We start from the raw sequence: 20,503 nt of genomic DNA on the forward strand, positions 1-20,503 counted from the left end.
CTCTCTTTTTCTTTCTAACAGTAGAGCTGAAGCTCTAGCATCCTGAGGATAACGGGAGGTACAAATACGGTAGGGAAAAAGAACATCTTACTGGATCGATGGGTAGATTCAGAAAAAAACCCTGCTACACAGTAGTTTATCCCGACTGCTAGCTAGAACCGAGAAGACTGTTTTTTCCACCTGCGTCGACAGTTCCGGTGAAACATACTACTCGTCTAGGACGGCTGCATCTGAGGAACGAGAATTAGTTATCTGCAATACAAGGAATAACAATGAGTCATTTTGTGTCATGATATTCATCAGACTGCACAGAGAAACAAGAGACAAATGCATTTGAATAACCATGTCTTGTGTTACGTTTTAACCACTTAACATTCCATGAGAAATACCCCAAGAGCTCAAGAAGAAAGAGCAGAAAGACAGGAGACAGGTGAAAGCCGAGAGCGCCAGCTAGACGGAATGAAAGACCCTCTTCCTTCTCTGAAGCTTCAGCAAGGCTTCCTTCACCTGCTTGTTCCTCCGACTGTAAATGACGGGGTTCAAACTGGGGCTGACGAGACTGCAGAAAAGGGAAAGAACTTTCTCCCTCCCAGAGGAGTTACCGCTCCCGGGCCCCGCGTACATGAAGATGGCGTTTCCATAAAAGACACCCGCCGCGGTCGGGTGGGAGCCACACGTGGACAAGGTTTCGTGCCATCCTGGCGCAGAGCGGATGCGCAGATCGGTGGCCGGGGTGTCCAGGGAGGAAATCAGGATTAAGGCTAAAGGCAAGAGGAAGAAGCACACACAGACAGCAAAGATCAGGACTTTATTGGCAGGAGCGGCAGTGCAGGCCAGCTTTAAGACAGCAACAATTTCACAGGAGAAGTGGACAACCTCGCAGGGGCCACAGAAAGGCAGGTGTAAAGCCAGAGAGGCTTGCAGCGTGCCCAATACGAACGCCAAAGCCCACAAAACCGTGGCAAGGGTGAGGCGCAGCCTCCAGATCACGATGAGGGCATAGCGCAGGGGACGGCAGATTGCCACGTAGCGAACATGAGACATCACGGCCAGCAGCACGCACGCTGTAAGTGCAAAGATTAAATAAAGATGGATCTGTGCCCCACACCCAGCACAGGAGAGGGCTCTGCCTTGTCCAAGGAGGCTCCTTAGCATACGGGGGACATTGCTGGAGGCGTAGCAGATGTCCGCGATGGAGAGGTGGCAGAGGAAGAAGTACACGGGGCTGTGGAGGCAGCAGTCCAGGCAGATAAGCAGAAAGACAAGTGCGTTTCCCATCAGAGTGGCAGAGCAGAGGGCAGAGAAAAGGCCAAAGAGGCAGCGCTGCAGGGCTGGGGTGCTGCAGAACCCCAGGAGGACGAATTCTGTGACAGTCGCTTCATTCTGCACGCTGTGCTGGAGGTGAGGCAGCACAAACTGCGACCACGGAGGTCTGGAAGCAAAGGAGCAAGGAAAAGGAAAGAAAAAGGAGAGTTTTCCTAAGAATGTTGTGTCCTTTACTCTTTACGCTGCAGCTCCCTTCTCCCCGTTCTTCCCTCTGACTCCAGTGAAAGGTGCGTACTACCCTCCCCACGCTGAGCGACGTACATCTGAATTGCAAGCTCCAATCTCTCTGCAAACTTTGAGCAGCTTGACCAATCTCGCACAACTTTGCTGCCTAGCTTGCCCTTGAAGTCTTTCTTTTCCTGGGTTGGTTTGGGGTTTTTTTTGCAGGGGGTGGGGAGGGGCAGGGGGTGGTTTCGCTGTTGGAGAAGATAAGATGATGAAGATTGCAGGTGTCGATTAAGGTGAAGTCAGAACAACTTCAAAGCAGCTATTTTAAATTAAGTCCATATTAAAAGGAATGCACAGTTCACAGAAGAATTCCAGTTTTACCATTAAACCAACCAGCATTTCCAATCCACTGCCGTGTCCTCTTTACCTTCGTGCAATGCATTCCTATTGAATCCTGCAGTTGCTTGATCCGACTCCCCTATCCCAGCAGGGAGGCTACTGCAGGCCCGGGAAGGTCAGGCAGAACGTCACCTTGGTTCCTGCTGTGCAGCTGCTCGCCGTTACCAGTTTCGCAGGGTGCTGGTCAAGGTCCCTGGGCATCCCCTGGCACTTGTCTCCACGCGGCTCTCTGGTCTCCAAGATCTTCCGCCACTTCCAGGATACTTCCTCCAGCCAGGATCTTCACCTTTTCCTTCCTGGGTCCCTTTCTTCTCTTCAAGATCCCTTCTTCTTTCTGGGAACCCTTCTTTTTGCCACCACCTCTTCTTTCTGGAACCCCACGCCCCCCGTTTTCCCAATCTAAGTTGTCTATGTGAGCAGTACGATGCCTGATCAGCCTCCGAATTAAGGCTTCTGGCTCCTAGCTCTTTAGTAACTGTAGGATTCGGGACACGCTGGCTGCGTGTAGCAAGAAGCAGGCTTCTGCTTGACAGCTCAGAATTCAGTTTCAGACATTCACACGCACAGACCTTGCCACACACGTGCACCCCGTCACGTCTTGCCTGGTAACCTTCACAGTTTGAGCCAGTTTTTTGTCTACGGCCGGGCTTCAGACCCAGGGCATGGCCACAGAAGCGCATTCCCCCCGTCAGTCTGTGAGCTGAGCAAGGGAGAGTCAATACTTGTCTGGTGAGCCTCATACCCAGGCAATGTGGGCGACCCCTCTCCTGCGACAGCCCTGGCAAAAGCCACAGCAGGGTGCTCCCTTGCCTCTGCCTAGGTCACCGGGGTTCCCCTGCCTGCCATTGCTCCTTTGTCCTCCTCTGTGTTTGTGGAGATGAACCTTTAACCACACAACCTAACACCTACAACGCCGGGAAAAAGAGAGGCTGCAGAGGGTCCAGCGGGGAAGGTCGCCGATGTAAAATGCTCTTTGTGAGAGGCAGCACACCCAGCTCACCTCCTTGCTCCTGAGCTGCTCTATCGGAAGCACTGCGTGCAGGACGCTCTGCTCAACAGGCTGTGTCTGTCTCTGACTGCCTTGTCCTTGCTGCAGCACCGTGTGCTGGGGGAACGCCACGGAGAGCAAGGAGGACGCTCTTTCCCCAGGAGCAACGGAGGGTGCTCAGCTGAGTGCTGCTGCAGGGGCCAAAGTGGGGCAGGCAGGCAGGCAGGGGAAGGCAGGAACGAGGGAGCTGGGAGGAACCGGCCAGTCTGGGAGATGCCCGAGAGGCTCGAGAACCCTGTAAGCACAGGACGAGCTCACAGGAGGTTCAACGTGAGGCCCTGTGCTTAACCATGCCCTCCAGATCTGGACCTTCTCTGCTTCCCGAGTTACCGTGCAGTTTAACAGCCTGGTGCAGAGATCCTGACTGGGAGATCACTGTACCTCCAGGAGTTAGGGATCCACCTAACAGTTAACCTGAGCGGGTGCAGGTCTGTGCTGCGCTGTACCTACAGCGTGGCCTTCAGGCTGTGTCCCTACACATGCCCCTTGGCCGCAGGATAAACGGAGCTGGTTGACTGTGACAGAGGAGCCTCCAGGCAGCTCCTGCTTGGTACCAGCGATTACGCCACCTGCGCGGCCCTGCCGTTATCTAAAGTGCAGCAAGAAGTCCGCGCGTGAACATCCTTTACGCATGGAGTTGTTTTCTTCTAAGAAAAGTTGTACGACACCGTGAATGACCAAAAAGGAGGAACTTCTCCACAGGCAGGATCTGTACAGTGTGCCAAGGGAAAATCCGTCTGGGGTCTGCCCAATGCTGCATGAACGCAGGGTCCCCAGCATCTGAAGGGACCTAAGATTTACTTGCTACCTAGATGCCTCTTCTTGCTGCCTGTATGCCTTCTTCCTGGCTACGTCGCCTCCCAAGAGCTTGCCCACCCCCAGCCTACTGGGGAGGGGGGGAATGGTAGAGAGACAGCCCTGATGCTGTGCCAGCACTGCTCAGCCATGGCCAAAACACTGCTGTGTTATCAACAGCTTTCTAGCTACCAGTACAGAGCACAGCACCACGAGGGCTGCTGTGGGGTAAAGGAACTCCAACTCAGCCAGACCCAACAGAGAAGGAAAGTGGAGGAACAACAGAGGGGGCAGCCCAGGGACACAGAGCCCCAGGTCTCATCCGGCCGCTCCTGTGACCATACGGTGTATTCAAAATCAAATACCTGAAGTGCTTCCTTAGACGCAGTTTACAGCCAGGGGACAAGAAGGTGGCAGTTCTGCATTTTGCAGCTCCCAGGCTGATGGCAGAGCCAAAGCAAAAAAAAAAAACAAACAACAAAAACCAAACCAACCAAGAGAGGTAAGACTGGAGGCAAGGGGGCAAATGCTTTTCTTTCACCTTAGGCCAACTGCTCGGACGCTCTCTATGCTGCCCTGCCACAGAGGGCATCCCTCTCGTACCAGTAAGAGACATAAGAGCGAATTAAAGCCAGGACCCCAAACCAGACCAAAAACCCGGTCATGATGAAGAAGAAAGTGGAGAATGCATCAAACATAACAGAAAATGATTTTGGACATTCCCAGTTTACATTTGGAAAAAAGAGAGAAAAAAAAAGAGGAGGAATTAGGTATTAAAAGAAGAGCACTGAATGATAAAGCAGTAGCAGTCCCTCTACCACTACAAACCCACACCCCCACACGCACGTACGCACACAGACTTAACACCACCAAACTCCCATTGACTGTGATGTTCACCTCAGCTTGCTGGTCTAGAGATACTGAATGCCTGAAGCACACCAAGGAGAACTGAAAACATCTGCATGGCTTTAATGGGAATCCTCCAACTGAAACAAAGCGCTTTCTCCCTCTGTCTGCGTTGGCACATCCCCGAGTCACGCTCTCACTCCTCTCCTTCAAAGTCAAGATTCCTAAACGTGAAAAGCGGGAGTGGGGAATGGCGAAGGGAAGAGAAAAAGAGGGAGAGCATCATCAGTGGAAGACCTGCCAGCTGCTGCTGATTCAGCCCTGTTCGGGGGACCACCCCAGCAGAGAGGAGCTGGTTTGCGTGCCACGGTCCTCACTGCCTGTTCCCAGGGACAGGCCGTTTGCTCAGCCTTGCCGGCCAAAGCCTGGGAGAAGCGTAGGCGTGTGCCGTCGCTTGCAGAGGAGCACGGACACGTTCACGTGCAATCCTTTACCTTCTTCCTCCCTGGATTCAAAGGGTTTCTGTCTTCAAAGTGAGAGCCTTCCGTACGGTCGTTTGTGACATTTCATCCAGGATAATAATCTCAGAAGGATCAGTCCTGCAATAAATATTTCACATAGCAATCCGTGATTATGGGAACTGATGCCACCAAGGGCATTAGCATCAGCAAGAGGAACAGCGGAGCCCCGAGAATCAAAGCTCCGCATAAGTGTGGGAGGTTTTGCTGGATGAGGAGTTTTGGGAGGCAAGCCGGGGAGCCGCAGAGCAACAGCTCTGTGCAAAGGCTCTCGCTGGGGTCTAGCCCCGGTCCGGGTTCCTAAGCCACTGCTGGTACAGATCACGCCTGCAACTCCGCATGTGTAAGTATGAGGATCTCCAGCTACCGTAAAGGCACTGATGATGCAAGGTTTGGGGGTCAAACGCGAGTGCTGCAGCCGCTCTGCTTGGGGTGGCTTGCCCTGCGATCACCTCCTGCAGCCCTGCCCCCGAATTTGATTTTCCCACCAAGCTGCCTGCTGGTTTCTGTGGAATGCCCCACCAAGAGGCAAGTGGAGAAAACTCTGCCAAACACCTTCAAGCTAATCTTGCCGGGGGTCCTGGCGCTTGCTGGGGCTTTACCTGTCACTGCCTTGCTTTGGGATATCCACGTCGCTCGTCTTCCCCACGTTCAGCTGAACTGAACTTGCAGCAGCAGCAGCTTCCACCACCCTCCTGGACTCCTGATGTAAAAAAGGGACAAATCACGTTCTCTGTCTTTGGTCAAAGTGGAGATAAGCTGAATGCCCAGCACAAACTTAGCAGTCTGCCCTCCCCTTCTGCCCCTTGGCAGCTATAGGTATTAGTGCAGCAGGGGAGAAACCGTTCACTCCAAAGATTTCGGGGCAGGGGGATTGTGTGTTCAAAACACGATTATGAGCAAATCTTGCCAGCAGCAGCAGCAGCATCTAATAATAATCATCATAATGATAATGACCTTTGTGAAAAACGACTCGTTTTAAAAATTACACCTGTATTCAAGTGTTCAGCTCACTGCTACTTGAGGAAACAAAGGTTACAACGTGGGACCCAGCCTATTGGGATCTATTTCGATTGAGTGCTGATCTTCCCCCAACGTTTCCAGACAAGCTGAAAGAGAAACAGGCAATCTCACAGCCCGACGGAGATGTCCAGCCCCGAGGACCCAGCAAGCCTTACCTCTTCTTCTTCTCCAGCTTCATTTCTGGCATCGTCCAACTTCTTCTTCCTTTCTGGCATAAGGTCATCCAGAAAGCTGAGCTCTCGCTTTGAGAAGCAGAAATCCATCGCTTTCCGGACAAAGACGAGAGCCAAAACCTTCGCGAGTAAGAGGGAAGATGCGGTGAGCTCAGAGACGATGCCACCTCTCACTCCAACGCTGCAAACACCCCGCTGCCGAGCGGCGGCAGCTCTTACCATCATGGGAAAGATGATGGCGGCACGGGACACCTTGATGGTCCAGAGCAGGACGAGGCAGGTCAGCTGGATCACCGTGAACAAATGCACCTTTCGCAAGGGCACGTGCCGCAGGTAGATGAAATCCGGCTGGTGTTTCGCCGGCATCCAAAACAGCTTCAAGCGATCAAAGAACTGCAAAACAAAAGGGAGAGGTTGCCACCTTGGGACTGCAGCAAGGTTCTGGCCCTCTCGAGACGGGGAGGCAGTTTGCAGCATCTCGCTTGCCGTCAGAAATCCTGGATCCCACCGCGTTCCTCCTGGGAGCAGCACCCATTTTCCCTTTGCTCCATCTATCAACCGGCTTGCCCCCGAGAGCTGCCCACCAAACGGCAACTATTCCATGCCATTCCATTAGTAGCATTTCTCGGCCCACTGAATCCCCCAAGCGAGGATTTCCACCAGTGGTAGAAACTGCCTTCCCTTTGCACTGAATTCCCCCGCTTTCACGTAACCAAACACTGACCTGCCCTAAACCCTGAAACAGAGAGCGCTGAACTTGCCTGGTCCTCCCAGCCCTATATACCTCCTGTGCCTCCACCAATCTTTTGCTTACACAAGAGACTTTCATTGCTTGCTCTGCGAGAAGTTTTTCCCATGCCACTGCTTTTTTTCCCTGCTGCTACGGAGACAAAATACCAGGGAGCCGACACGCTGCACGCTGTAAAAGAGTCCGTACCTGAATTCCTCTGAGCGACGACACACCCATGTAGAGAAAGACGCCATAAAGCACAGGCATTGGTATAAACTGGGGGGGGAGAAAGAAAAAAAAAAAAGAATGCAATCGTTTCTTTTTCTATATTGCATTTTCAGTATTACCACCCTCTTCCACAGGCACTGCCTAAAATTGCTTGAAGCTTTCCAGCTTCCATTCAGGCTTAGAGATGGGTCAGATTTTAACCATTAAAGATTTTGTGCGCACGAGTGAGCTAAGGCTCTGCTTTAGGCTGAACTTTGGAGTTACCTCTCCTCAGAATAATCCTGTTTTCCAGAAAGCTTGGAGGAAAATAGGCAATTTCACCCGTGCTGCCCTATGCCGCAGTCCGTGGCAGCAGAAAAACACTTCTGCCTATTCTTGGGGCAACAGGCAAAGGCCACATGCCTCCTTTTAGCCTAGAGACGAGATTACTTTGTGGGAGGAACGTGCAAGGAAGCCCACGGGGATGACCTCAGTGTGTTTAGCTCCTGGGAATGGCTGCTCCGGGGCATTTGGGCAGCAAATTGCAGCCAGTAAAGGGCTGCCTGTTTGAAAGAGAGCAGATGTGCTGGTCTGAATATGCTCAACTGTAACCCATAAACATGGGCGGGCCTGAAAGACACCCGAAAATTCAAGCAGTTGCGTTGCTCGCTCGCCTCGAGCACACCAAACGGGGGCCTGAAGGGCTGCAAAGCCTAACCGAGGCTGGTTCCCACCGTGGGTCGAGCCCCAAGGGTTGGGATCACCTCCTCCTCCTCCGCTCCACAACTAACTCCTCAGGCCTGCAGAGAGGGGACTGGTTTTCTGTAACCTCCAACAAGCTCGCGGTTGTTGGGTGGTTTGCATTTTCCTCTCACCTTTAACACGGAAGTGAAGAAGACGGAGCAGCCCATGAGCACAAAGATCAGCAAGCCAGTGACTCTCTGCTCTCGTATCCCCAGAAACTTGGGTTGTTCTCCTGGAGCTGAGCAGTCAGACTCTACTTTGAGGCTATTCACGTGGGTGATGGACAGGACGGTCGCAGCCACAAACCAGGGCAGCCCCATCACAGAGCACACCCCGAGCATCACGGCCACCACAAAAAGGTCCAGGTGGTACCCGCATCCTTTCTGCAGGCAGGAAAACAAGAAACAGAGCATCCCATAGCACAAGAGCAAGGAGAACGTCGCAAGGCAGACTCAAACCCGGCTCGAGCACAAGTCAACTTCTTCAGAATTTAAAACAAGAAATGGAAACAAGTAAGGGTGTATGCAAGCTTTGCACACGCACCTGGCATGAAAATCGGGCAGGAGTTCAGATGCAAGGGATATGGGGAGCTTGTGCGATACATACTTCTCCAAAAAAAAAAAAAAAACCACCCCACAACCCAAAACCACCAAACCATTTTTTTCACTCACAAAGAAAATTCTACCACTTGCAAGGAAGGCGTGACTCTGAGTTATCCCTGGCAGCGCATCAAAACAATTCATTCCCCGCACCTGCTGCTGCTGCCATTTTAAAACAAAAAGGCGCTTCTATATTGCTCCAAGATTAATTTGCTCCTCCAAAAGGTTGCTCATCTGAACTGCCCTGTCACTTGCTCCCTGCATCATCGTTAATCCAGGAGAGCATCCTGCCACGCAGCCTGGCCTTGTCCCAAACCAATGCCTTCAGAAAGCATCGGGAATAAGAGCTTCTCCCCAGACCTGCAGCCCAGAAGGGGCTGGGGCTGGCGTCATCTCTCGCAGGCCCTTACCTTCAGCTTGTGCTCCTTCCTGTTCACAATAACGGCACTGATCTGCTGGTCCATGAATATCAAGATGGTGCAGAGCAGAGCTGGGACGAGCGCAGCCAACACCGTCCACCAAGGGTTGGGTCCTATGGGGTTGATGAACCACCCGCGGTCGTCTCTGGTAGGCTGCAACAAAGCCCACACGTCAGCATCGTCTCCCAGCCCAGGCACTCCACTGGCTTTCATTTTCCCCTCCCTCCCTGTGTCAGAGCACCTCCCAGCCCTGGCTTCACGTCCCCCTCTCCCGTGGGCTTCAGCAGTGCCGGTGTCCTCTTTGCAAGCACCTCTAGATACTTCTCCTGTAGGTATCTAGTTTTGGGGCCATCTTCTCGGTTCCAGGAGGAAGCAAGGCACTTGGAGGTGGAAGAGGAGATGCTCACACCCCCAGCATCTCCTCCAGACTCAGCCCTGCCCCGCCCCGGCATCACCTTGTGGCACCCCCACGTGCCAAAACACCCCAGTACCTTGAACGCATGGGGGACCTGGAGCTTCGGCGATGGGATCCCAGCCACAAAGTCAAGGAGCACCATGATGACGATGGTGAGGAAGACAGCAAAGTCGCTCACTGTGGACCGTACCTGGGGCAAGAAACCAGAGGTGAAAGGGGCATGGCAAACAGGGCCGTAACGTGAGATGCCAGAGTTGCAGACATCCACAACGTTAGGCTGGTTAACCAAATCCCACCACCCCTCTGAGCACATGCAGCCTGATCCCTTGCTTAGATACTGTTGCTGTGTTTGTCCCTGTGACATCTGGTGTCAGACAATAAAAAAAGCTTAATTAGGTGGACAAGGGTTGGTTTAAGTCAAAACCTAAAAATAATAATAATAATATTAAAAATAAGAAAACAGATGTCTGCCACTACAGCTACACTCACAGCTACAATGGCAACAAGGCACTGAGGCATCCTTTAGTCCTCAAAAGGAAGCTCCTCATTCGAATCTACTTTCCGCTCGAGCACATAATGCGCAGAAGGTAAGGAAAAAAAAACCAAAACCCCAACCCCCAAAACTTTGGGAAACCTGACTTCCTACTACCTGAGGAGGAAAAATTAAAAAAAAAAAAAAAAAAAAAAAATCTTCAATCTGGGGCAGGTCACGAGGCAGGTGGGAAATGCTACGATGATTTTGCACTCATGGAAATGAGTGCGGGACGTCCAAGCTCTTGGAGAGCTTGGCCTGCAAGGCCAACGTTTCCCAGCTTGACCAAGGCGGGGCAAATACTGCTTAGTGCTCCAGGAAAGCCATTTTGGGAAACGAGTGTGGAGATGGATGCTGGCCACCATCTTCTACTTACTCTGGTTGGAAAGTAGCGGCTGGTTTTAAACTTCTTCAAGAAGCCTGACAGGGCAAAGGTGGCGAAGAAGAGGATGCAGCACCAGAGGAACACGTCAGGCGTGTAGGGGCCGTCGCGTCCACAGGCAGGTCCTTGAAACTCCCCACGCAAATACCGACATTCCTGGAGAGACAGAGCGTCAGGACACAAAGGCAGTGCACGTGCGGCAGGGAAACCTCGCATAGCTAGGGGGTTTTGAGGACCTCGGTCCAAGATCCACGACCCTGTAACTGCTCCTGCCAATGGAGATTTATATTTAATGAGCAGCAGCAGCTGAACAAGTGACACATCGAACTACAGAGCGGAGAAATGAGACGTGAGGGGACGCCATACCACACACCCTCGGCACATCCTCTGCCTGCCATTCGAGCAATCGTGGCTAAAGAAGACACCAGAGGGGAAGGAAACACTGGAAACTCTTGGGGATAGAGAGAGAGGCAAGAGGGAAGGAGGGCTAAAGACAACCATGGCAGGAAAGGAGGAGAAGAGACAAATCGTCCCTTCCCAGGGGAGGGCTCGCAGAACCTGGCCAAGAGGGGATGAAGGCCACCGTAAGAGCCTGCCGCCCTAGGCCCGGGCTCTGCTTCCAGCAACAACAGCCTGAGAGGCTGCTCAGACATTTATGCATGGACCTACAGACAGCACTGAATGAGAAAGCAAGGCCTGGAGTTACTAGGAACCCATTAAGGAGGCCAATTACTACCTTTCAAGCATGAACTTAAGTCCTACAACTTCTACAGTAATCAAACCACCCACTACTTAACCTTCCTCCCAGTCAGAAGTACTGTCCTGCAACAGGCTTGAGGGGGACACTTGCTACCCACAATGCTGGGGACCAGGTAGACTGGGACAAGGTGGACTCTCCTCCCCAGGACCAAGCAGGTTCAAAGCACACGCTAGATCTAAGCAAGGACTTTTCCGAGCAGCACTAGCACAGTTTGAAGCCCATCATTCCCTGAAGGGCTCTGACTTTTGCACCATGCAAATGCCCCCGGACCCCATGGCCGCGGCGCGAGGAAGCAGTGGCTCGGGGCACTTACGGTCACCGTGAGGTTTTCCCAGGCTATGCCAGACACGTTGATCTTGTTGCTCGCCCAGAAACGCAGCGTTTCGTTGCTGGGATGGGTCGGTGCCTCACACTTACAGCTGGCAGGAGAGAAGCCAAGACGGGGGGGGTAAGGGAAAGGCGATGGAGGTGCAGCCCGGAGCTCCTGCCAAGGGGCAGCATCTTTCTCAGGGGGAAAAAAAACCCACTAGTAGCTGGTGAGGAAGTCCAGCTTGCTGTGCATGTGCACAGGGTAGGTGTCTCGCAGGTGACTCAGCTTCTCCAGAGCCTCGTAGATGAAGATGATGCAGATGAGGGAGGCAAAGGCTTCTTCCGTGAAGCGGGTGACGTAGCACACCAAACAGCTGGCGTCGGTGGCCACCAGCACTATGCACAAGAAGGCGGTCCACAGCCCAATGCACGCCCGCAGAGACAGATAGGAGAGCGCGTACTCCCTGCGAAAGCAAAATGAAACAAAGGCTGGAAAGGCCAGCAAGAGGCCCTGAGCCATGCCTGCCTTCGGGGAAAGCGGGGAGCAATTTTGGAGCGTGTCAAGGCTGCGGATGGGAAATGCCGTTTCCATGTACTACCACAGAGAGCCTCGGGGCTGTGGTGTAGGGTGTAGACCCACAGGAGGAGAGGCCAATTACTTAGTTACCACTGCTGAACAAGGATCTTGTGTTAACACCTTGGAGGCTGCTCGAGGTCAGGTCCCTCTTGGGCCAGGTGGTGTTCTCCCACATCACCCTGACGCCCTAACACTGAAACCAGCTGGGTGTGCACCCAGTCACCTGCTGCCAGCAAGCTGGGGCTTAATAATAAACCTTATGGCAATATAAGGGTGGTTTATCTCCCATCAAAGCCATCGCAACAAAAGGACTGTCACTAAAATCTAGCAACTACCCCTAAGAAAAAGAAAAGAAAAGAAAAGCATCTTTTCTCCATCACTGCCCCCTTCTGAAGGCTCTCGCAGCACCCAGCTGCGGCAGCCAGCCTTACTTGCAGAATTTGTAGAGGATCTTCTCGAACACGAGCACGGGTCCCGTGCTGCCGAGGATGGTGAGAGGTTGGCCGGCAAAGAGGCAATACACTACGCCGGCCATGGACGCGCCCAGCAGCGACTCCATGGCACTCTGTCCGGGGAAGAGAGGCAGCCGTGAGTAAATAAATCGTTAGGGAGAAACAACAACCAAAGCCCATTCACTGCAGCAAGGACTTTGGCCTGAGTTTGATCCTCCCCCATGGCCCCCAACAGAGAGAGGTGCTCACTATGTGGCCATTGGTCGCCTCCCCCAGCAGTCCCCCGAAGGTGATGACAGGGGACATGCAGGCACAGTAGAGGAAGAGGAAGGACGCCAGGCACTGCAGGCTCAGACCATCCCGGAAGTCGCTCCAGAACCACGGGGCTTTCCGCTTCACGTCCAGGGTCAAACCTCCAAAGAGCCTGCAGGAAGGAAAAAGAAGAGAGTCTGTTCTCTTGGAGGAACACGCTGACTTTGCTTTGCTGCAGAAGGGCAATCACAAGCACAGAGCAACTTCCGTGGCTAAAAAGAAGCACTCTCCTTCATCCCAAATCAAGGAAACCTGCGTGCAATGGTGATGGCTGGGGCTGAGCCCAGCTGCCCAGATCTCCCCCCTGCCCAGCCCAGGGGACCAAGCTGGTCATGTGGAGCCCCTTCACTGAACCAGCTAACCCCAAAGACCTGCTAGAAGGGAAGGTGCATGCTCAGATTTGAGGGGCAAACAGAAAAAAAACACCCAAACTATTAAAGCTCCCACCTTCCCGTCCGCTGCAGTTCAGGGCCACAGTGTTTCTCCAGCGTGCTGTGAGAAGCACCGTCATCAAGAGCTCCTGGCGTCTTCCTTTTTTCCTGTTAAAATGGAAGTAAGATAAAGCTATGGACTTGCAACCACTGGCTCGTTTTGCTTCTGGTCTGGCTCTGTGACTGTGTCAGAGCAGGACCTTGTGAATTTGGGCCCCTGAACAGCATCCCCAGCTGTCCTGCCCGTCCCCCTCGCGCCTCCCGCCGACGCGTCACCCACCTGCGAAGGGACGTTTTTCGGGGGCTCGATTCGGATCGATGGATCCCACTCTCCTGGCGGCAAGACCGTGACCTGATCCAGAAACTCGTCGATGCCAGCCACCAGGTCAGCCCCGTTCTTGGCTTTATAGGCAACGTCACGGAAAACCTGCCAATAGAAGACGACCTGGTGAGAGGACAACCCAGCTCGGATGTCCTAACCAGTGCAATAAACTCTTGCCTAAACGCAAGGCTTTTTCCCCAAAATTTCCTGCTGGAAAGGGCAGGAAATATTCCCCCAAAAGGAAAAAATCTGTGCATCATGGCATTTGTAATCGTCTCCCCCACGAGGCCCCTGTCCCCCATGGCACACCATACCCTTCTGCTTAAAGAGCAAGAGAAGTTTTACTGGCCCTGGCAATGCCACCACTGGGGACAGCGTGCTGGGGACCCCGGCGAGAAGGATGAGGTGCAGGATGCACCCCGGGTGGGATTTCAGCCTCCAGGATGTGGCGTGATGCAAATCTGCGTGTTTGCTTTGGGGTGAGAAAGAGGGCTGGGCTGTTTGGAGAGCTGCGGGCAGCTGGGACAGCAAATCCTCTTCCTCACTACTTCAGAGACAGGGAGAGCTGAAGAAAGGCAAAAATGACCCGGAGCTATCTCATCTTGTCGCACCTCATCCGTCATGATAGTGGCCATGGACCTGCCGATCTCATGGTACTGATGGGCTTTTCCTTCTGGCCCAAGCAAAACAAACAGGAACCTGGGCAGGAAAAACAAAATGAGAGAGAGAAGAAGGTGTCCTTGCTCCGAGAGCACCCAAGGAAAGCCCTGGCAGCTCCCAGCCCAGAGCGTGGCTCAAGACGGGACACGTAGGCTCAGCGACGCCGCGATGAATTTGAAATTCTTCCAAGCCGACGGCAAATTTAATTTGGGGGCCAACTTTCATTACAATTGGCCGATGGGTTTAAAAGCTACAGCAGGGAATGGAGAAACGAAGGCGAGGAGATGTGGGTGGGGGAAACGTGCTTGCTCCCCCTCCCACTCGCCTTGTTCCCTTGGGACACCAAACTGATGCCTGCAACTTGATCTTTGGTTGGGTGTCTTTTTTACGGAAAAAAATTTGCGCGTCTCATTCGCACCTTGTTGGGATGGGAACTTCTGTCATGCCTGAGAGGAGGACAGCCGGGCTCAGGCGGACAAATGCCACGATGGGCTGGTGAAGGAAATCCAGCTCTCCTACCAGCACGTTGGATGCTTCAGCCCCGGTGGGAATTTTCTTCATGAAGTGCAGCTCCGCCTGGGCACGACAAGCGATTTTCAGGCAATTACCCCAACAGCAAAGCCCACAGCGCTCTGCAGCACACTCTGCAGCCAAGTTTGCAAGAGCAAAGCCGGCCCTAAAGGCGTAAGAAAGCTGCGAGTGTCTCACCTTGCTTAAATCCATTGCTCTGCTCTCAGGGTTCACCCCATCTTTAGCTTCCGCAGCGGTGGGAGAAGGACAAGGGGTGATTGTTTGGGCTGGTAGGAAGAAGAAAGACACTCAGAAAGATGGGCAAGGAGCAACTGGGACGCTTCTCCTTTGCCCGGACAAGTCTAATGGGGCCACAGCCCTGCAGAAACCCTCACCTGGCTTGTAGAGGAGGTGCAGGTCTGACTGCCTCTTGCTCACGTCAGCAAACGAGCAGACAGCGGGGAGAAGGTTGGTTGTCTTCTCGTTCTGATGGTGGTGCTTCCTCAAAAGGACTTCTCGAACCTGCGCCCGCATGTGCTCGTCAAACTCCGTGGACTGTTCTTGCTGGGCCAGGATCATATCTGAGGATGGCAAAGGGAAACGAAGCCGTCAGAGCAGAAACCCCAACAAGTCCCGACCCCCAAAGCCCCCAGGGAAGGCTGTGCCACACAGGCTGCACCCTAATGCCGGCTCAGCCTTGCACAGCAAGGCCTTTTAACAATGTTCAGCCTTTGCAGCGAAAACGAGAATTTTCTTTTGCTAAGAAACATCATCCAAGTGCTTATTCATCATTCCGCTAAGATAAATATTGCCCATTCTAAATAACGCAATTTTCTTGCCCGACCTGGCCTTTCTGACTCTACACGTTTACCCAAATTATAAGCAATCTAGAGCACAGACGTTCCCAGAGTTTCCCGTGCTGATCGAGTGCAATTTGCCGAGCCCAGGGAGAAACGTGCTAAGAACGGCTCCGACTTCTCCAGCCCTTGAAAGGGCTGAATGGAGACCTGCCGCCAGCCAAAGATAACTTCTCCAAAGCGGCTTTTGCAATTAACTTCAAGTATCTTCCCCACAGGAATACACTGCTTGGTCATCGCCAGATAACCTCTGCCTTAAAACTCTTCAATGCTGGATGTTAAGGCAAAAGTAAGAAAAAGAATGCGAGGAAACAGCTTGTAAGAAATCGTTCCCTTAAGGAGGTTCAGCTCTTACGCGGACTCCGTATTTCTAAGAGCAGCCTGCTAAGCCCTGACACACGCTCCTTTTTGGCTGCAGAACATTCTCTAGTGGCTTCTCCAGCCCCACAAACTGCTTTCAAAAGGACCCCGTATGGGAAGAAAAAAACGGTGCGACTGTTGCACGCCCAGTCTACATCCAAAAACAGCTCATGAGAAAAACACAGTGGGACTTCTGGAAAAGGACGTGCCATTAGGGCAGGGTCTGATGTGGGAGTGAAGAGCTGAGCTCGGCCGTTCCCGGAGGGATGCAGTGCCCACGGTACCTGCAATCTCTTCGATGCTGTTGGCACAAATGTCCAGCAGCACCGACCCGTTGCTGATGCAGCTCCTCAGCTCGGAGAGGCTGTGCAAGGACAGCGTGCCAACGTAGGGCTTGCTCCAGCGCTCGCCGCCATCTTCCACGTCCTCCTCAAACTTCAGCCACCTGTGGACATCGGGTGCGATCAGCCCCATTGCAAGAAAACAGCCCCAGCTCTGCAACCCCTTTGACAGAGCCACGGGGTGGCAAGAGGAGAAGGCTCCTCGTGCCGCCACCTGCAGCTGCAAAAGCTTCGCGTCCTGGAGGGGAGAAAGCAGAGCCCACGGGCGCTGCCGGTGCGGGGACTCCTCTCCCACCGCAGCCAAGCAGCAGGGATTTACCTTGCCGTTTCCTTCCACTCGGCATCTCGGCCCTCTTTTACACAGATCTCATCCAGCTCGGAGAACAAGTGGTGAGGGACATGCTGCTCGTCCTCCTTGGTCCTGAGAATGAACTGCACCCGCTGGGACGGGGAGCCTGGGGGCAGAAGGCAAAGACCCATCCCGTTACCGCGCCTCAACACAGCTCATCACGCTCACGTGCAAAGTGGCCATCAGCACCAGTGCAGCCATAAACACTGGGCTGGCCCCTCTCCTCTGCGTCTGTCTGGGCTTGCACAGAGCCATGGAGAAGGAGAAGCATCTAGTCCACCTCTGCATAAGGATGGGCTGCTTTCCTTCCCCACATTGCCATTTTTAAAGCCAGGATCCCTCTAAGGAAGACGAGCCTACACCCATTAGGCATTTAACTGCATTAAAAAAAAAACCCCAACCAACCAACAAAAAAAAGAAAACTTGGGAAAAAGAGGGTGTTGCTCAATAAGGCCACTTTCCCTCGGAAGAACAGCAACTCACTCAAACTAGCCACGGGGACCTGCTCGCAGAAGGCCCCAGCGCCCACGTTGCCCCCAGGAGTTTAGCGAATGCCGCGGTGGGACTTACAGTGGTAGCCCTGCTCCGTCGGGGCAGAGTCCTTCTCCCGTTCCCCTTCCCGATGCTTCTGGCTGTGGCGTCGGTGATGCCGGTGGCTCTGCCTAACCAGTGGCATCCACGCGCCCACGTACAGGGTCCGGTGGCCTGCGAAAAGCGAAAAAGCGGCGTGTTTTGCAGCACTCTCGGCATTGCAGCAATGGTTGAGGTGGCCGGTGCCTTGCTAAGCCACGGTTAAATCCCAGGAGCAACACCACCTTCCCTTAATCTTATTTTCACCGGACCTCCTTTTTTGCAAGCCTATTTTACTCGAGCTTTGCAACAACACAGCAACAACAAGCGTTGGCTCCGCCTCATCTAAAAGTGCCCTGAAAGTATCGGACCTCTTCTCAAATTCCAGCTTCGGCTGGACAACACTCAGACTTGCTCATTAAGCAGCAACACAAGCTAATTATTGTCAAAATCTCTGTATGGCACGAGGCGACAAGAGACGGTCAAATCAGTCCCATCGTAATGAACTCCAGAACAAAAAAAGAAAATCACAGCCCCGCGTCTGCAGCCCTGAAATGATTCTCCTGACCTCTCCAAGCCAGGAGCAGCCTCTGCGAGAAAAAAAGCCGTCAATTATCGAGCCCCGTGGCTACAACTCACACCGTGGCCTCCCGGGGGCCTTTTTCCCTCCGTTTAAAAAGCCGTAATAGTAAAAAACCTGACAATAACTGTGCTGCTTTATTGAGAAGCGCGGCACGTTTTGCTGCACGTGATGCGACACCCAACAAGGCACACTGGAGAGACTTTGTGCAATGGGAAAACGCGCTGGGCTGGTGGCTCCTCTACCAGGATCTCAGCAGAGACTCACCTTCCAACTCCTCCTTCTCATAGCAAATACTGACAGCGTTGCTCCTTCTTCCCCGGTCGATCACTGCCTCCTCGTCATGTCTCTGTTTAGCAACGACAAGAAGGGAAAAGTTGGGGCTGGGGGTGGAGAGCTCCCTTACGTCCTCCCAGCCATCATCCAGCCCTGCGTCCACGCGAGTCCACGAGCCATCACGCCTCTGCGTGCCTCCTCCTCCTTCAGGCACAGCCCTAAAACCACGGACTTGTAGGAGGTTTTTCTTCCCATACGCAAATAAAACAGCCCATAACATCACCTGTACTGCATACCATGCGAGTCTGGACGTATTTCATACAGCAGGAGAGGGATGACTGTTTCAGACCAAAAAAACCCACCTCCTGCTTTGTTCTTCAGGTTCCTGTCTAAAAAAGCGATTTCCAAACTGGAAAAAATAACCCCAACCCACAAAACTGCACTTTTGAGCCCCGGCCGTGCTACCTGTAACTCTTCCAGAAGTGTCATTTTGTGACCCCCAGTTGGGTTCATCCTCACGTCAGTCACTGGGTTTTGGGGACAACTGAACCTCCAGGTCAGTCAGGGGGCCCGATTCCCCAGGGACTGATGGAGTAGCCCTCACGGGAGGAGCTAAGTGGCACCCAGTGTGCACCAACTCCAGAGACACAATAGGGACCATTATGAAATCACAAGCTATGATGCGGATCCAGGCAGCTACTTAAAGCCACGCACCCCTAGACCCTTCCCGCTTGGAAAACTTAGTGCCTGGGGAGAAGCCAGCTCTGCTTTCAGCAAAAACTCTCCAGAACAGAGAAACTTCCTGCATGAGAGGTGTCAGGCTCAAAAGTGCGCAGAAGGAAAACCCTCCACAGGCTCGTTCGCCCTCCTGAGAAGCAAAGCCCATTAGCAGCAGCATGGTTTCTCTCTTTTTCTTTCTAACAGTAGAGCTGAAGCTCTAGCATCCTGAGGATAACGGGAGGTACAAATACGGTAGGGAAAAAGAACATCTTACTGGATCGATGGGTAGATTCAGAAAAAAACCCTGCTACACAGTAGTTTATCCCGACTGCTAGCTAGAACCGAGAAGACTGTTTTTTCCACCTGCGTCGACAGTTCCGGTGAAACATACTACTCGTCTAGGACGGCTGCATCTGAGGAACGAGAATTAGTTATCTGCAATACAAGGAATAACAATGAGTCATTTTGTGTCATGATATTCATCAGACTGCACAGAGAAACAAGAGACAAATGCATTTGAATAACCATGTCTTGTGTTACGTTTTAACCACTTAACATTCCATGAGAAATACCCCAAGAGCTCAAGAAGAAAGAGCAGAAAGACAGGAGACAGGTGAAAGCCGAGAGCGCCAGCTAGACGGAATGAAAGACCCTCTTCCTTCTCTGAAGCTTCAGCAAGGCTTCCTTCACCTGCTTGTTCCTCCGACTGTAAATGACGGGGTTCAAACTGGGGCTGACGAGACTGCAGAAAAGGGAAAGAACTTTCTCCCTCCCAGAGGAGTTACCGCTCCCGGGCCCCGCGTACATGAAGATGGCGTTTCCATAAAAGACACCCGCCGCGGTCGGGTGGGAGCCACACGTGGACAAGGTTTCGTGCCATCCTGGCGCAGAGCGGATGCGCAGATCGGTGGCCGGGGTGTCCAGGGAGGAAATCAGGATTAAGGCTAAAGGCAAGAGGAAGAAGCACACACAGACAGCAAAGATCAGGACTTTATTGGCAGGAGCGGCAGTGCAGGCCAGCTTTAAGACAGCAACAATTTCACAGGAGAAGTGGACAACCTCGCAGGGGCCACAGAAAGGCAGGTGTAAAGCCAGAGAGGCTTGCAGCGTGCCCAATACGAACGCCAAAGCCCACAAAACCGTGGCAAGGGTGAGGCGCAGCCTCCAGATCACGATGAGGGCATAGCGCAGGGGACGGCAGATTGCCACGTAGCGAACATGAGACATCACGGCCAGCAGCACGCACGCTGTAAGTGCAAAGATTAAATAAAGATGGATCTGTGCCCCACACCCAGCACAGGAGAGGGCTCTGCCTTGTCCAAGGAGGCTCCTTAGCATACGGGGGACATTGCTGGAGGCGTAGCAGATGTCCGCGATGGAGAGGTGGCAGAGGAAGAAGTACACGGGGCTGTGGAGGCAGCAGTCCAGGCAGATAAGCAGAAAGACAAGTGCGTTTCCCATCAGAGTGGCAGAGCAGAGGGCAGAGAAAAGGCCAAAGAGGCAGCGCTGCAGGGCTGGGGTGCTGCAGAACCCCAGGAGGACGAATTCTGTGACAGTCGCTTCATTCTGCACGCTGTGCTGGAGGTGAGGCAGCACAAACTGCGACCACGGAGGTCTGGAAGCAAAGGAGCAAGGAAAAGGAAAGAAAAAGGAGAGTTTTCCTAAGAATGTTGTGTCCTTTACTCTTTACGCTGCAGCTCCCTTCTCCCCGTTCTTCCCTCTGACTCCAGTGAAAGGTGCGTACTACCCTCCCCACGCTGAGCGACGTACATCTGAATTGCAAGCTCCAATCT

The 20,503-nt window shown here is 53.1% G+C and overlaps 1 protein-coding gene across 1 annotated transcript; it reads right to left on the reverse strand.

Moving 5' to 3' along the window:
* Positions 1-5,616: 5,616 nt before the first annotated feature.
* LOC138685547 (electroneutral sodium bicarbonate exchanger 1-like) lies at positions 5,617-17,898 on the reverse strand. The gene is made up of 20 exons (XM_069784718.1): positions 17,123-17,898; positions 16,535-16,670; positions 16,159-16,319; positions 15,053-15,238; positions 14,856-14,944; positions 14,566-14,723; positions 14,099-14,186; positions 13,446-13,592; positions 13,182-13,273; positions 12,672-12,846; positions 12,402-12,535; positions 11,612-11,857; positions 11,398-11,503; positions 10,319-10,480; positions 9,487-9,600; positions 8,987-9,148; positions 8,109-8,360; positions 7,234-7,302; positions 6,516-6,689; positions 5,617-6,416 (listed from the first exon to the last, which is right to left on the reverse strand). Exons 1-20 carry the CDS (start codon positions 17,238-17,240, stop codon positions 6,231-6,233), a joined length of 2,955 nt encoding a protein of 984 aa, XP_069640819.1. The 5' UTR covers positions 17,241-17,898; the 3' UTR covers positions 5,617-6,230.
* Between the last annotated feature and the right edge of the window lie 2,605 nt (positions 17,899-20,503).

The sequence above is a fragment of the Haliaeetus albicilla genome, chromosome 5 (assembly GCF_947461875.1).
Source record: "Haliaeetus albicilla chromosome 5, bHalAlb1.1, whole genome shotgun sequence".
Taxonomy (NCBI): domain Eukaryota; kingdom Metazoa; phylum Chordata; class Aves; order Accipitriformes; family Accipitridae; genus Haliaeetus; species Haliaeetus albicilla.